Consider the following 18,655-nt stretch of genomic DNA (forward strand, 5'->3'; position numbering starts at 1 on the left):
TTAACCTTCAATGCTGTCAAAGATGAACGATCAGAAAAAAAGGAAGAAGAATCAAAGAGTCTTTTCAAACTGCTTCCATTGCAGCATCATTAGGCAGCCAGTGTGCTCTGAGGAAAGTGCTGGATCTCCAGCTCTCATACCTCAGCCAACACATGACTGTGCCAGCCAGCATCACAATGGTAGTGATGAGAGGAGAGAGCGCCATCTACCTACCCAGAGGGAGGATGACCAATTGCGCTTTATCGGACTCTGGATGCTGATGGCCATGCAACATGATACAGGATTGCGATCCTCTGAATATAGTTAATTTTACACTTTTTGAGTCGTTTCTGATAGTTATATTAGTATAAATGGACTTGGAACACTACTATCACGCCCCATATACTTACAATTCATGACATGAGCACATTGGCCAGTGTTCAACCTTACTTAAAAAAGAAAATCTCGCCACGTTTACTGCTAGGTGTGGGCATTCTGAAGCTGTCCCATTAAGTGACACTTCATGATCAAATTTACATAATGCTACCCTATGATTTTTCGGCATAAGTGTATACAACAGACCTACAATAGATCTAAATATTTTTAACTCTTTCTTGAGCATCTTTGACAAACTGTCTGCTATACAGTTTATTGTAACTTCAGCCAAGCTATAAGCTGATAATTTAGGACAGAAGTCAAGGAATTTACACTTACATACAAGTTATTTAGCAGACGCCCTTATCCAGAGTGACTTACAACAGTGCTACTTTGAACCAGATTAACCAGATTGAACCAGATTAATACCAGTACATAAAAAGCTACCTTAAATACCTGGAGTGTCGTGAACGTTTTTATTAGGGCTGCAACAATAATTATTTTGGTAGACGATTAATCTGTTGATTATTTTTCTGATTAGACGATTATTTAATGATTATTTCTGCCATGCCCTCCATCTCTGCTTGCTGTGGGTACAGCTCCTGATCCTAGCTTTCTCTGTCTTCGCTTCAAATCGATAGAAACAACTAAACATGGGATTTAAAATGTCCAGAATACTGCCCTTCAAATGTGGAAAGCGCTGATATTTAGTGAGGAAATATGTAATCTGTTGTGTTTGGTCACTTTTGGAGATAAGTTTGTCTTTTTCATCTTTAATAGGCGTTTCTTCTTTACACTGGAATATCCATTGCCACATTTAGACTTAATGTGGTTCTGATTTAATGTCCTTTCGGAAATTGGAAAAAAAATAATTTACACTCAGAGGTTCAACTTACAAATTTTACCAAACTTGACAACCACTTCTTCATTATTTTACTGAATAAACTAACTAATTCTTGAGGGCCTCGATCTTTATTTATTTAACTAATCGATCATATTGTGTGCCTACCATACTCATTGTTACCTTTACTTTTATCATTGTTATTTATATATATATATATATATATATATATATATATTTTTTTTTTTTTTCTATTCACATTTTTTTTGTTTTACATTTTGTTTCATTGTTTAACCTAAAAACTCTACTTATCTCCTTTCTTTTTTGTATTCCCATTATACCAACATGGGTGGGGAGGGGGGGTTTTGTAGAAAATGTTGAAAATGGATGTTAACATTGTTTTTGTTATTATTTTTTCTGTAACTTAATATAATGTGCAATAAAAACATTAAAAAAAATCTTTATGGAACCAAAAAAGAGGTTCTTCTATGTTTATTTTGTTTTAACAGTGAGGCTGTTTTAAGTCTGCAGTCTTTATACCGTTTACATGCACAGAACAATGAATAATGCAGGTAAATTAGACACATGCAATCCATCACCCACTATCTCATTGCTCCGACCTCTGTCTCCATTGTTCAACTTTACACCAAAGGACTACCATGGAGGAAGAGGAGGAGAAAAGGCAAGGAGACTGCAATTTACTGACTACAGCTTTTCACCTTGTACTACAACTACCCACTATAAGCACTACAAATGACCGACTTTAACACACAATTAGGACACAACATAAAATAAGTAAACACATCCCCTATAAATGCTGCTGGTGGGCTTTTTGTCTAACACATGTTTAACAAAAACATAGAAACTGCTTCAGTTTGTCCAGATACCAGACAGTGAATTTAACATTCCTCAATCCAGTGTCCCGTGTGTACCAGGAGCAGCGGAAAGAGAAGTGAGTGGTAATGATTGTGACCAGCGGCATCTGGCTAAAATTGCCCATGCAAACAAACAACAAGGGACAGAAATTACATCTTCATTCAAAGAAGGAGACCCATGATGCATATTTCACAGGTCAGAGCAGCATTCTTTAGCTTGTATGGCATAGAGCAAAAGTCACAGGACACAATACTTCTATTTATTACCCAGGTAGAAGTGTAGATACTAGGTTATTTTTTAAATATTTCTTTAGAAGTTGAAGTATCAACTCAAGTTTTACTCTATTAAAAGAGTACAATTACTGGTTTCAAAACTACTTCAATTATAAAAGAGAAAGTAATGTAAGGGGGGCAAAAAACAACATTAAAACACAAAAGCTTAGGCTGCCCCACAGGGTCCCATAATGCACTAACCCCCCTGCCCAAAACATTTTTTTAAGTCATAATGACTGTAAATGCTATATTAAAATGTTAGTTGGTAAATTTGGGATGCCCTGGGCTCCCTGCTTTAGTTGCATAAATGTCCATTGAAATTAAATGCATTTTAGTACAATACAATTATACAGCTGGAAAAAAATAAGAGACCACTTAAAAATGATGAGTTTCTTTGATTTTACCAAATTGAAAATCTCTGAAATTTGAATCAAGAGGAAGATGGATGATCATGGCCATCAAACCAAGCTGAACTGCTTGAATTTTTGCACCAGGAGTGGAATAAAGTTATCCAAACCAGTGTGTAAGACTGGTGAAGGAGAACATGCCAAGATGCATTAAACTATGATTAAAAACCAGGGTTATTCCACCGAATATTGATTTCTAAACTCTAAAATCTTTACGAATACGAACTTGTTTGGTTATTTCAGCCATTTCTCATGTTCTGCAAATAAATGCTCTAAATTGCAATATTTTTATTTGGAATTTCGGTGAAATGTTGTATGTAGTTTATAGAATAAAACAACTAATAATAAATAATAAAATCAGAGAGACTGATTCAGAAACTGAAGTGGTATCTTACTTTTTTTCAGAGACACAGCTCCTTTGAAAACTAACTTATTTTAGTACAATGCAAAACATATTAAAGAAGCTTAGTTGGGGCATTAAATGTGTAAGGTGGAAAACAGTAAGATAGGGTAAGTCTAATAATAATAGAAAATATATATATTTTTGGAGGGGGTTGCTTTCTTTAGGGCAGGAAAAGACGGGAACACAAAACAATTCAGCTTCTTTATGCAGCTTTAAAGAGTGAGGCGCGGACTCACCATATGTTGCAATAGCTGTTGAATCCACTAGAGTGCAGCATTGAGCACAAGACACAATGTCAAAACACCTGGTAATACTGTGTCTGATTTAATTATTAAAACCAGTATAATTACACAAACAACTTTGGATCACATGACCAGAACACACCAGACTCTGAACAAACTAAAATGCTAATGTGCTAATGTTCTATTCAGTTACACAAACAACATAAAGGAGGAGAGAGTTTCAGAAAATTGAAAAAAAAAGTTACTGACCTATTCCAGATTGATGCTTCTTGTAATTCTCTCCAAAGGAGACCAGGCCTATAGCAATACTCTGTAGACACGGCCGAATCGATGGAGTGAACTACGGTCAATAAAAGAGGAAGAAAGAAAATTAATGTCCTGTATTCAAAGTGATAAATATAAATAAATAAGCACTTCTTAAAATAGCTCACAACCTATGCAAGCAATTAAACTGCAAAAACAAAAAAGGAAGACAGAGGATCAGAAGTTAAATTAAATGAAACAGACACTGTGAGGGAAATTCCAGCAGTTTGTCTGGAACTGAAGAGGACTGCATGCAGTGATATTTGGATGTAATGGACATTACTTATAACAAGTAAACCATAATAAAACTGTAGTCAAATATAAGCCTCAAAACACCACATGACATAAATCCTGCGGTCATTTGAACCTTGCAGCAATTCACACAGCGCTATTAAGGAAAACTTTGGATAAAAGTGGCCCACATGTTTTGTTTGTGTGTTTACACATGTGACCAACATCAGAAAAGGGCATGAAAATCAATAGACATGCTAACTCACTCACACACACTCACACTCACACTCACAGTATCTTCTGTGCTGTTATAAGAGACGGAAGCATAAGAGTCAAAAGGACTAAACAATACAGTTGCACTGATATTTCCCTATACTATTGCAATTTATTTTCTTGTTTATTAGCAAAACATACAACGCCATTTCTGAAATTGTGCAGGCATTTAATATTACTGTTTTCTCCCCCACTATAATGTGCACTTAAAATCCTTAAATTCTTTCAAAAATAGTTAGTGCACCTTATAATCTGGTGCATTTTATGTATAAATTTTACCAGTCAGGTTGTAAGGAGCAGTAAAGCCACTCCACTGAAGTACAGCATTATACAGGAGTTTCAGTTTAGTTCTCCTACACGATACTCGAGACTGTAGCAGTATTAGCATTACTTGCTAACCAAGCTAAGCGTAAGTTCTGTTTTTTTTTTATTATCAGCCTGTAGCCTGCTGCTAACCCTGGCTAGCAATGTTGGAGCAGCATTAGCATTAGCAGCTAACTAGACAAAGACAGAGCTCTTTCGTCATTCAGAGGTAAGTATTGAAAATAGACCAGAAAATAGACTTTTATTGTTAGTGGGCCGTACAATCTACCTTATATTCCAAAAAGATTTCAGAGATTCACAGTGTAATGTGTCAACAAGAAAATATATAATGCATATCAGTGCAGGAGACCCCACATACATATCCCACCGGTCATTGCTGCGTTACTTTAATGGGACACAATACTATGTTCTGACCCATGACACTTGGCATGTCAGTGTATATTGCAGGCAGGGGCTTAGCAGCAAATTATGTGCTCTGTACACTCTCAATATCATTGGTCCCCTCTCCATACCAGTACTTAAGGAATCTAAGCGGGGGGGTGGGGGGGGGGTTTCATGGGCCCCTCTCCCTACTCAGGCCCTGGGTAGTCAGGTCCACTTCTCCCCCCACTACCACACCCATGATTGCAGGATATATCAAAATGTACAAGATTTAGTAACACAAAAGCCCCTCAGACACACACATACCTGGAAGCCAACACAGCGGCCATAGAAACAGCCCTTGTGCATGGAGGCGTACTCTCTTAGAAAGCTCTGGCTGAGTCCAGTCTCCTCCTGGAAGAAGAGATTTCCGTGGCTGTTGTCATGCAGCAGTCGCTGGGCCAGGTAGAGCAGAGCCCTGAGCTGACACAGAGCACTGCAATACGCCTCCATCTCTCCAGCGTTATGAGCAGCACGGAAAAAGATGCTCCGCCTGTTGGACGCAATGTAGCGGCCCTTGTGGATAATGTGGAGGAGACAGCATCGGACCACCTGAGTGAAGCAGGAAATAAAAAATATATATAAATATATTTTTTTAAGAATGATCATACAGGTCTAAACAGGTCTAAAAAAGAGACCATTTAAAAATTATGAGTTTCTTTGATTTTACCAAGTTAAAAAACCTCACATCACAAGCCTTCAAAATAATGAAACTGCTTGAAATGTTGCACCAGGAGTGGCATAAAGTTATCCAAAAGCAGTGTGTAAGACTGGTGGAGAAAAACATGCCAACATGGTGCAACATTTGCATTATTTGAGGTCTGAAAGCTCTGCTTCTTTTTTTATTTTTCAGCAATTACTTATTTTCTGCAAATAAATGCTCTAAATGACTTTTTTTTTGAGAGAAATGTTGTCTGTAGTTTACAGAATAAAACAACAATGTTCATTTTACTCAAAATAAATAGCAAAATCTGATTCAGAAACTGAAGTGGTCTCTTAATTTTTCCAGAGCTGTATATAAAAGCATTCTGCTACAATGCTATGTCACCAATTATTATAATGGAGTTCATCTGAAGCACATACACACTTACCTTCACTAATGAGCGGTATCCATTGGCAGGAATGTGAGGGTCAAAGTCAAAGTGGTGGTAAATGGCAGCAAATCCAGAGATAACGGGCTCCAGGCTGCGTGCATGTGTCTGAATGGTCAGCATCGCATCTACCAGTTTCTGTGCAGCATCACCCGTCGGCCCCTTCGGCCCCCCAGAAAAGAAGGTGGCATTCTCCTCACACACTTCATACAGGGCTGTAAATACCGCCTTAGTGTCCATTACTGAAAGAAACAAAATAATACACAATGTGGGGGAGACAGACAAGGTAAAGATGAAGTTAATAAACATGATGAAACACTTAAATAAAACTTACAATAAGCAGCAAGCACAGATATACTTGGATAACAGCCTGATCAAACTATAGCAAGAGGTCTGCATTCTACAGAAGCATTTAAATACCATTTGCAAATTACATGTTTATCTCACTTATATCACAAATCTGTTTCATACCATTCTTGTCTGGACCAGAACCACAATTTGGTCCTGCTAGGTTTGGTTTCACACTGCAGTTCAGTGACAGACAGCAATAAAGAACTTCATCTTATCATCTACATGCAGTGCATCTCCCTACACACAAATTCTGCTTTCCTGACAGAATCTGACTTATTTCAAGTACATTATGAACTGTAACACATTTCCCTTAGATTACTTTCATTTTTGTTACTGAATTAATAAATTATCTACAGTTACAGTTCATATAAAAATCTGCATAACCTGTTGTGCCCATACTGCTGTGACATGTGAGCAAATGAAGGAAAAAAAAGTGTCGTATTTTCCAATATCAAACAATGTTTACTATCAGACAAAGAAAACAAATAAATATTAAAAGCCCCTTTTAGATGTTAAATTTAAATATTTAATAAATAAATAAAAAAAATATACAAACAAATCTAGCCCTTTGTAAAAATGTGTTTCCCCCTAAACAATTAACTGTGACTGTAACTTAAATAGATCCTGTCTGACAACATGAAGCAGATAAAGGATCTGAAAAAACAACACATTATGCCCCGATCTAAAGAAATTCAAAAACAGACAAGAAAACAAAGTCATTGATCATCTATCAGTCTGAAAAAGGACACAAAACCCTTTCTAAAGCTTTGGGACTCACAGTGGAGCACAGTAAGAGCTATTAATCACAAATAGAAAAAACATGGAACACTGGTGAACTTTCCAAAGAGTGGCCAGCTGACTGAGATTACTCCCAAAGGTCATGGACAACTCATCCAGGAGGTCACAAAAGATCCCAGAACAACATTTAATGAAACACAGGTCTCACTTGCCTCAGTTAAGGTCAGTGTTATTGATTCAATAATTAAAAAGAGATTGGAGAGTTCCAAGGCAAAAAACACTGCTAGCAAAAAAAGAACACAACAGCCAATTTCACATTTGCCGAAAAACATCTTGATCTCCAAGACTTGGGGTAAATATTTTTTGTACTGTGACAATAGTGGAACTTTTTGGAAGGTGTGTGTCCTGTTACATCTGGCATAAAACTAACACAATTTCAGAAAAATATCATCACACTGAGGGTAAAACATGGTGGTGGTAGTGTGAGGGTCTGGGGCTGCTTTGCTGCTTTAGGGCCTGAACAACTTACTGTAATAGAAGAAAGGAGGAATTCTGCTGTTCAACAGACCATCCTGAAGAAGAATGTCCGGCAATCTGTTTATGAGCTCAGGTGTACTTGGGTTCTGCAGCAGGACAATGATCCAAAACACACAAACAAGTCCACCTCTGAATGGCTTAAAAAAACCAAAATGAAGGTTTTTGGAGTGGTCTACTCTGATTAAGATTCTGTGGCATGATCTGTAAAAAAGAGTGGAGCCAAAATTCCTTCACAGAGATGTGAAAGGCTCAGTAAAGCTTAATTGCAGTTGTTGCCGCAAGGGTAGCATAACCAAGTTATTAGGTTTAGGGGGCAAAACTTTTTCACACAGGGCTAGATTGGTTTGGATAGTTTTTTTGTCCTTTAATAAATAAAAGTATTATTTTTAAACAGTGTTTGATATTTACTTAGATTATTTTTGTCTAATATTAAAGCTTGTTTAGTAATCAGAAAATATCAGCATAACAAAAAGGCCAAAACAAAAGAAATCTGTGAAGAGACAAATACATTTCCATATCTCTGTACATATAAAAGTATCCTTAGCCAGTTCTGAATCACCGGAGACTCAGTATTAAGACTGTATTTCTAAGTAAATTCTCAGACATCTTAGTTGACTCAAATAGTGCTTTTGCATGTAAGGCATATTCAAAAGAACATGATGCTCCAAGGCTCAGTGTTCCCACAGGTTCACTGACCAAAACGCTTGCAAACATATCAAGAGTTGCCATGCTCTCATTTATCCTCAGAACTGGATCAAATTCAGGTCTAACTTCTATGAATAGCTTTTTTTCATGAGTTACAGCTTAACTAAAGCTTTGTTTTTTACTCTTTGCCCTAAATATTTCGACCATTACTCCACATCATACTGGCTTCCCAATTCCCATGAGGTCATACAATCTTTCCTAATTCTCAAATCTCCTCAGAGAGGTGTTGCATCACAGCCATCTCTTACAAAAGTTCTACATAAACATGTTTTCAAGTCGTCATTTCTGGCAGAGTGTCATCTGTTCAACAGTGCATTTATTGGTCAACACTAATTACAAATGTCAGCCTGAACTGAACCATTAGTATCAAGCAGGAATGATTTATTGACATTCTTACTGTTTTATCAGTACAGAGCAGTAGTTGACACAAGCACACATCCACATAGCTCCACACACTGCCAACATAATGGACCATTCCAAACCATAGCTGCAAGCTACTGGAACCATCTCCAAGCTAAATATAGGGAGCAGAAATGTTGTAACACTTGTGTCATGAATCAATAGGTCAAAATGTCAATTTATGTGTGGCAACATGCTACAGACCCACCTGTCCACAAAACCCAAATATCAACTATGTTCACATTACAAGCCACATTGCTCAAATCAGATTTATTGCGAATTTTCAGATTCACAAATGTAAGTTATATGTCTCTGTGTGTAATGTGAACAAATCAGTCCCTGAAACGTCTCACATGCGCACAATGGTACATGTATAAACATCTCCTTCTTCACAAACAACAAAGAATGTGATGTTAGAGAGACGACTCATAGCTTTATAAAGGGAAATGGAAGCGTTAGCAGCTCATATGTGGAGCATCTTTTTCTGGAGTGGAGAGTAAACAGCTGGTCTGAAGTTCATGCTCAGATCGAGGAGGTGAAAAAAGGCCAGGCGGTTTGCTTTTGCTGTTTTTGCAGCTCTAGCTGCACAGCTGCACCAAGAGATGTGAGGATACGAGAGAGAAGCATGTAGCGCATGTGTACAAGCAAGACGACGCATGAATTTTTTAGTGAAATTGGGAGTGTGGGCAGGAACAAGCCGTAATATCTGCCCAGATTTGATTGGATGGGGCATTTGAAAACAAACTGAGTTTGCTTAATATGACCACTCTGACAAAATCTGATCAACACTAATCATTAAATAATAAGGCACATATCCAAAATATCAGATGCTCAATTAACAAGTGAATTCAATCACTTTAACAAGAGAATTAACTCACTTCATATGTGCACAGAAAGTATAATCTTTATAAAAAATAGAACTGTCTAAAGAATGGGACACTGCACAACACTCAAGGCTCATTTTCAGAGGGGCCCAATAGAGGGGCTGTGTTCCATGGATCAGCCACCTGTGCTTAAATGTACCTATTTAAGTTAAATATCCAAAACTTATTAAATTAAAGTAAAAGAGAAGTTAAAGTTAAAGAGAAGAGATTAGGAAGCTCACTTGGCCTAATATATCGGTGAAGCTTTACAGTGCAGGCTTAATCCCCGCCCTGAAAAATTTATCATAGTGTGTAGGGGTGGGCAATATGGCTCTGAAATAATATCACGATATTTCATGGTATTTCTGCGATAACGATATACTTGGCGATATAGGAACACAGAAAAATAATTAATTAATTTCAGGAATATAGTATAATAATATAACATAATAATCATAATGTGGCAAAATAAATAATATAGCATAAAATAATATAATGCAGCAAATAATATTGCAGAATATTTAGTGCATGTATATAAACTGCAAACTAAAACAATTATACAATAAACACACCTAAAGCTTCACAGTAAATAATAGACTACTTTTAAGACAGAACATCTCTATTATCACGATATGGATTTTTAATATCACGATATTTCTGTGTCACGATATATTGTATACGATATAATATTGCCCACCCCTAATAGTGTGTACCTGGGATATCTGTTGGGTTCCTCTTTATTCACGTGCATCATAAACATCACTAATGTGCCATAAGCATCAGCTGGTGTATAGTATAAATAGGGAAAGTCAACGAGAAGACAATAACTGAATTATCTGAAGTGTTCTTTGGTTCTTCTGATAAAACAAGTGCTGAAGCTTGCATGCTCTGTATATAATATTACTCTGTTTAAGGCACCTAGATCTTCTCCTTTTGCCCTCTTTATCCTGAATTGAGGTCAACTGGGTCCACTCAGTATATATACAGTCCCAGCTGACCTCAATTTAGGATCAAGTGGGCAAAAGTAAAAAATCTAGGTCAGACGTTCTGAAGCTTTTTTACTGCGTGACCCCTTTTCAGTGTTCATAATATTTTGACTCTGTGGACAAGGGCTGCACAACATATTGTTTCAGCACTGTTACTGCATTGTGGATATGTGCAATAGTTACATCACAAGGTGTGCAATGACCTATCTGACATATCTATGAGAGACCGATTAGATTATATCAGACAAATGTCAATTATTTTATTTAAATGTTGGATATATGGAGTGTGCTATTAAGAACATGACACAATGGATTATTGATCTGGTAAAAAATTCCTATATTGCAGAATATTGCAATATCGAAGCAAAAAAAATATTGCAATATCTGTGGTTTAAGAAATAATAAATGCAATCACACTAAATCATGCTATCAGACCTTGCCCAAACTCTGATAATTCATGTTACCTTGACATGAGCACACTGGACAGTGTTCAGCATCTTGCACAATATAACACCTCACAACTTATACAGCTGTGGGTATTCCCAGGCCCTCATCATAAGACCAAATAAGATCAACTTGCATACCGCTATTCTGTGACTTTTGGCATGATCATGTATTACTACAAGAAATAAATTTGTAAATAAGGTTATACAATTATTCAGTAAGTGAAATGTTCATGCATTAACAGTCCGTTTACTACTTAAAGACTACAGTAGAGCTACAGTGCGTATAAACCATTAATGAAAAAATGACTGCAGTGTACAAACTAGGGCAGCAACAATATATAATTACTAAATATATAGGACAGTAACGACTTAAAACATTTACCTGCATCTCCAAAAGTGCCCAAACACAACAGATTACATATTTACTCACTGAATATCGGCACTTTCTACATTAAAACTTCTTTTGGGCATTTAAGTCACACATTCAGCTGTTTCATTCATTTTAATGTGATTGAGAGCATGGCAGAAATAATCACTGACTCATCAATTAATCGATAATAATGATCAGATTAGTTGACTAGCAAAATAATCATAAGTTTCAGCTCAATAAAAAAAAAAACACTTTTGTTGATATGGTCTGGCAGAAAATAGGGCACCTGTTAGGGAAGTATTAATGCAAATGACCAGAATTACAATTAGTGACAATCAGTGTTTTAGCATGCCAAACAAATATTTTTCTATTATTTTATTACAACACAGTCAATTATTTCAAAATAAATGCTTATTGCAGCATAGGTGGTTGACTGCTATATTGATAGATCCATTGATTATTAAAGTGCTGCAATATTATGTTTTGCAAAACTGTAGCAATCCATAAAAACAAAGTATTCATTTCTACTTAAAAAGTTTACATGCTAAGATTTGTAATAAGACTGCATATGGAGTTGTGTTTTTTTCCATATCAAGTTTTAAAAAACAGCCATATGATATGATTACAATATAATTCCATGTATTAATGTTGTATATACATTCTGGCAGATTTCGCCAATACAAAATCCTATTTAACACCAGAAGAAAGAACTACCTAAAAAACTGGAACTAAAGAAGAATGCAGTGTCACTGTAGTTACAAAAGGACTAAATCTTTCATTATGGAAACACTTCAGTATACCGCCTCAACCAATTACACAGCTTACGACGTTGCCTGATCCCATTACCCAATTAATGACCTAGCAAAGAATGAGGACAAAACACATTTACACAAGGCAATTTCAGCATATTCATCTGGGTAATGCTCCTTATATGCAAATACAAAACTGACATTTCTTTGATTTGACAATAATTACAGTCATTATCACATTCTAAATTAAACAGTCCTACCCACTTGAGTTTTCTCAAACTTTGCTATTTTTGGGGTCAGTTTTAAACTAGAGAAATTGTCAACAACAAAAACTATACCTGTAATTATACTTCATATAAATATAACTATAATTACACTTCAATCAAAATAAACATTAGAAATAACAGTGATTATTCTAAACAGTGTCTTAATGAAAGAGGGTCCTTTCCTCGTTCAGCACTGAAAGAAATATTGATGCACTAATAAAGGCCTTCAGAAGATCATACAAAACACTCCCAAAACTTCACACCCAGTGAACAGAGCCGGAGTTTGAAATATTAAAGCTTTAGTATTTACCCTTGTCTGAACTCATGCTGTTGTCATTGTCCATCCTGGCCACTCAGTAGAAGTCCAGCCTTATAGCAAGTCCATAAATAAATAAATAAATAAAAGTATAGAGCGCTAAACTAACAGTGGAAGAATGTAAGACAGGGTGCTGTGATTGGACCCTCTGATTCCCTCCCTGAGGATCTCCACACCCTCTGACTTCTCATCCACTCTCTGTTTTTCCACCCTTCCTTGGTGTCCTCTACTAATCTGCTCTTCTTTCTCTTCTTTACACCCCCCAGCGTGCGCATGCACACACATAAACTCTTACTCTCTCTTGCTCAAGGGCATGGCATGCTGATTTCTCTCACATACCAAATGCATTACCAACTGTGCCTTCTTCCCCACTAAAAATGGCAAGCATCATAATCACAGTCTACTGTGCACTGACTACTGACATTTTTCTTTATAGTTGTTTTTCTCCTATAATCATGACCTAAGACCCAGTGGCTTCTGCCCTCACACCCCTCTGAGGGGCCATTCCCCAAAGACACTGAGCAAATCTCCCTCCTATTGGCTGTTCCTTGTGGACCTGCCTGTGACCTGAAATATAACTGGAAGCTTCAGTTCTAGAAAAAGTGTGTGTGTGTGTGTGTGTGTAAGAGAGATAGAGAGAGAGATAAAGAAATAGAGAGAGAAAGATAGAGAGAGAGAGAGAGAGAGAGAGAGATAGAGAGTGAGAGATTGACATGAAGGTTATTTTGTTTATTCTTTACTATTTACTATTTAACTATCTATTTATCTTTATACTGTTTTACTTACTTACAGCTAAAAAGTATTCCATTAACAGCACACTACCTCCACCATGTTTGACAGGTGGTAAGATGTGATCATTGTAGAAAGCTAAGTTTATTTTACAATACAAAACCCTCAGACGCTTTTAATTCTGTTCTACTTTTGACTCATTGGTGCAAATAATGTAATAACTATGGGGTTATGTTCCTCTAGGTATTTTCACCTGGTATCTCCCCTATGAACACCTGTTTTGCCCAGTCACTTTCTAAATGGTGACCTACTGACCTTATCTGCGGGGAGAAAGGTCTACAGTTGCACGGATGTTTGGTTTTTGGAGGATTCCTTGAGTTGGCGCTCTACCACTTTCCTAAATATTTTTTGCCCATATTGCCAACTACTACAGAAACATAGAAAAAGTTAATTAAGTATTACATTTATTAGATTCCTCAAATTTCATGACAAAATTATGCATATTTGAATAACGATACACAAATGCAAAACGCAGCTCATTCTCCTGGTCCATAAAAATACTCAAATTTCCCTCTAGGGATTACAAGAGCTTTAGCTTTAATTTTCTTACTTCCTAGAATAGCCTGTTTCTTGGATGAACTTGCTGATCTTTCTGTAGTTCCAAAACACATTTATATAACTTTTTTGTCATGTTTTTCTTGTGCTCCAAGTCCTATGCCAAATATTTCCTGTGGCTAAAAATTCTGTTAGTGAAAGCGGACAATGAAACCTGATATTAGTCACAGACTACTCCACACAAGGGTCAACAGGAAGCCGTGAACAATACCATGCAGCACCAGAGCACTGACGAGTTTCCCCTTACGTTCATCCTCATTTTCCAGCCAAAAACATACACACACTTGTGCTTAATATAGCTTTAGTTTATAATGTAATTAGAGATTTTTCAATTTCCTTCCAAAACAAGTAAAGCTAGTCACCTCCAGCATCTGTTAAAAAAACATCACAGAATAGTTTAACACGCTTGGAGGAGAGTGCTTATCGCAGGAAGTCACAATTGCTGGAGTACGGCCAACTGTCAGCCTCGCTACATTATGGTGATGTAGGGCCAAAACAGGGTTACATTATTGTAAACCTGTTTTAAATAAAGACATACTAAAAGAAAACACATATAAACAACAACAAAATACAGAATTCTGTCAAAATAATGAGGGAGTGGGATTCAATAATGCTCTAAGGCTTAAAAAGCTCTCTACAGTGCTCTACAATATTCCCAGTGTACTTGGTCATTCTCACTACTACACTACAGGAAGTGCTACATGCAATACAGCAGCATGCACTATCATATATATAAGATAAATGGTATATTCCATTGAGCACTTGCCCTTTACTGCTTGGTTTCACGTTTTTCATGAGCCATCCCAAAACTGCAAGGTTCTTCAATTAAGCCTAGTCGGCAAAACGGAAGCAGCTATAAAAATGTGGAAAAGGTTTACAAGTTAAAAAGTTAAAACATTTACAGTGAGAAATTTACATCTCTGTCTCTCAGATATTTTTGTCTGTGAAAAAGTAACTATTGAACAACCTAATGGGTGTGTTTTACTGCATTATTGTTAGAATCAATAGATTCTAAGATTAACAGAAGAATAGATACGGTGCAGCAGTAAGTCATGAGAAACAGCATGAATACATTTGAATTAATACAACAGATATTTTGTTTTTAACCACGATCTTTCAGTATAGAAAAATAAAAAAATGTATTTGTCTTTAACTGCATGTGAGAATGTTGGCAACACTGTAACTTGCTATTTGTTTTTACACCACTGTTAGGGTCCTTAGGAAACCGACAGATGAACAGCAAAAATTATTTGGTTTTACAAATCTAACAGCGGATTCCGATTAGATCATTTGTCCAGATAGGTTAGAGCAAACTATGAACATCTTTCACAGTAAAGTTAAAGTTCACCAGTCAGAAACTACCTCCCCCCTGCAACAAGATTTTACGAAAGATTTTGTGAAAACCTTGTATATTTTTAACACCAGTTTAGCAATTTAACAGTTCATTTAGTCAATGAAAAGGAATGCATTAAATTCCATGTGACAAGTGTTGATTGATTTAGAAAAAGAAGAATGTATTACAAGTCTGTAGAATATTTAAAATTGATTTACTTGTAATGCTTTCTGTAAATATTCTGTAAATATTTCTGTACTGAATTATTTTATTACTACGGTTAACATTTTTAAGAACTCTCTAATTTGTGCCTATTTTTCTATGTGCCACCATTAAGGGTTTTTATTGGATTAGATGGATTAACATACTATCCTTCTGCACAATTACTTTAAAAAATATAAGTAAATCAATTAATAATAAAAAATATAAATAAAATAAAAAAGAGAAAATAATGCGTTGGGTAGTAAGATGTAAAAACTGTAATAAGTGCTTTTGTTAGCTGCTAGCAGATTGTAAGAATACAGATCTTTGAACTTTAATGCTTTAAAGGTGTACAAACTGTTTTTTCACAGTAATAACCAGTGATGCATTTCTCCTATTCTATGCGCTTTTCACATGTGCAACCTGCGCCCAGTAGAACTAAAGAGATTACGGGGCTTACAAATATACCATTCATTGGGGATGACTGCAGATTATGAGGATTACAGAAATACAATTCATTACGTACAAGTGCGAGGAGGCCGGTGCAGTGTGAAATAGATCTGTGTTTGGAGGTGGACATAAATATATCTATATTACACAGAGGAAATCACAATGACTGCTTTGTATCTTCTTGTTATATTGGTAGTAAAAATCTTGCAGGTTTCATGCCCTTAATTCCTAATCCTAAATAGAGTGAACACAAAATAAATTGGTTTAATCTCAATATAATGTGTCTTTTGTTTATATATATATATATATATATATATATATATATATATATATATATATATATATATATATATATATATATATATATAAACCCTGTGATACAAAACAGTTTTACAAACAAGTATTAACTCTAAATAATAATACATTACAACAAATACAGACAAATGTTAACTAGTGATGTGCCATATCATAATACATACAAATATTGTGACACAAAATATAATCTTAATATTATGATTTTTGAATATCCAGTCAATATTTTGTCTTGAAAGCATTATGTTTATTAATTTGTTATTTACTTTGATGTTTTAAAGGGAATTTTGTATGAATAATAGCTAATGTTTGCAGTGTACAAGCATGCACTAAATATTCTGCACTTTAGTATTGTAGTAAACTTTTTTTGCAACATGAGATTATGTTGTTATTTATTTTGCTGCATTGTTATTTTATTATTTATATGGAATGTATGAAACGGTCACAAAAAACGTCAGTATTTATCTTGTTGTAATTGTATATTCATGAAATTAATACAATTATTTTTTCAGTGTTTTTTTCATAACAGTCTCATTAGCCTCACTTTCAATTTCCACTACAGGAAAAGCAGTTCTGCTCTCCCTAACAGAGCATAATCTAACCTAACCTAGAGCCTGTTTATACTTAGTAAATATATATTTTTTATAATCTACAAATATTCAAAATGTGTAGTTAGGAAAAAAATGCTTTGAAATATTGTATTATTGTAAATATATTTGTGTATGTAAACATACACATTCATGCAGGCATGCATACATTGCATGTACAGATCTTGATTAACCCATTTTGAAAATAGCATTAACAGTAATTCGATTAAACAAATTAATTGGATTAATCTCCCAGCGCCATATCGTATGTGATAATATCGCCCAACAGTTTTGAATATTGTGAAGGATATTATACCCTGAAAATATTGTGCCATATCACCCACCCCTAATTATCACATCAGACTTTTTTTTTGCTATTTTTAGCAAAAGAGAAATTCACACTGTTCTCATTTCCCATTATATATCTATTAGAGACAGAATATAGTGTCCAGTATAATTTACTTTACTTCAGTCCTCGGTACACGGAGATATTCGGAGTGCATTATTAGTATCATGGCATTCTGAATCATTGACGTTGGTTATAAATCTGATAAAATTCTTGTATTTTTTAAATATCTCAGTTAGGGGTGTGTCATATCATACATTTTTATTTTGTTGCAGTAGTGTATTCTTGAAACATATATATTTTTTTATTCAGTGTTTTGTCATATCGTGAAAATACTGTGAATATACCATGAAATATTGTAATATTAATTTAGAGCCATATCGCCCACCCTTATTTTGTCAATATTTTGAAAGCAGTATGTGTTTTATAGTTTTACTGTGACGTTTTAAGAGGTATTTTGTATGTGTAAATAATTATGTATGTGTATAGTATTATGATTATTTTCTCGTTTAAAGAAAGACTATAATGATCAATTATTTAAAACAAACCAGGCTATAATTGAGGCCATTTAGAGCAGTTCCACTCTTTCTAACAGAACATTACCTAACCTACAGCCTGTTTACTCAGTGAATATACATACATATTTAATATTCTGCACTTTAGTATTGTAGTAGACCTTTTTGGTACATGATATTATTTTTATGCCACATAATGATTTAATACAACCCAGGTAGGTACCATTAGTAGATTATAGAGGATATTTAGAGTGGTTTCACTCTTTATATAAACACAGCTATATTAGCCACACAGAGCTAAAGCTAAAGCTAATGTTTACAGTAGTATTATCAGTCAGTCAGAGCAGGCTGTAATCTGTGTAACTGTAGCTACAGCGGCTGCTTCCTATATATCTGTACAGACATACATACAGTAACAACCATAATATAAACACCGCTCTGTAACAGATCCTCTATAACCTCTCATTCTCTGAGAAACGCATATCCTGATGTACTGATAGAGAGACTGTAGGTTATAATAGATATTAAACTGTAGTTTATGTTTTTTTACGGTTTATAATATTCAGCTCCTTCAGCGGTTTTGAGCCCCTAATCCCCGCAGTCTCCGCTCCGCGTAACCGACACTCCCCACCCGCTGTAAAGACTAGACCCCCCCGCTCAGAAAACTGAAATAAACACGGATTCATTACCTACAGGTCCGTCTTTAAGCTTGGAAGAGCGCTTTCCGTTCACACCTTTATCAAGAGCGCCGCTTCCAGACTTCTTTCGCGACGCCATGTTTCTGAATCACCACCGCCCCCTCTG

The 18,655-nt window shown here is 35.6% G+C and overlaps 1 protein-coding gene across 5 annotated transcripts in view; it reads right to left on the reverse strand.

Annotated features, from left to right (window-relative positions):
* The window catches only part of lipeb (lipase, hormone-sensitive b), a 39,092-nt gene extending 20,437 nt beyond the window's left edge, over nucleotides 1-18,655 (reverse strand). Inside the window, exons 1-5 of one of the 5 annotated variants that reach the window (XM_015601076.3) lie at nucleotides 18,545-18,655; nucleotides 6,038-6,279; nucleotides 5,214-5,498; nucleotides 3,645-3,735; nucleotides 3,390-3,416 (exon numbers count right to left, since the gene is read on the reverse strand). In XM_015601076.3, coding sequence (XP_015456562.1) covers nucleotides 3,390-3,416; nucleotides 3,645-3,735; nucleotides 5,214-5,498; nucleotides 6,038-6,277 — 643 coding nt within the window. In that variant the 5' untranslated portion in view covers nucleotides 6,278-6,279; nucleotides 18,545-18,655. Of the gene's footprint in view, nucleotides 1-3,389; nucleotides 3,417-3,644; nucleotides 3,736-5,213; nucleotides 5,499-6,037; nucleotides 6,280-12,757; nucleotides 12,885-18,540 lie in introns of those variants that run through there. The other 4 variants (XM_007232440.3, XM_022679769.2, XM_007232441.3 and 1 more) reach the window with 4 other exon arrangements.

Source organism: Astyanax mexicanus, chromosome 1 (genome assembly GCF_023375975.1).
Source record: "Astyanax mexicanus isolate ESR-SI-001 chromosome 1, AstMex3_surface, whole genome shotgun sequence".
Lineage (NCBI taxonomy): Eukaryota > Metazoa > Chordata > Actinopteri > Characiformes > Acestrorhamphidae > Astyanax > Astyanax mexicanus.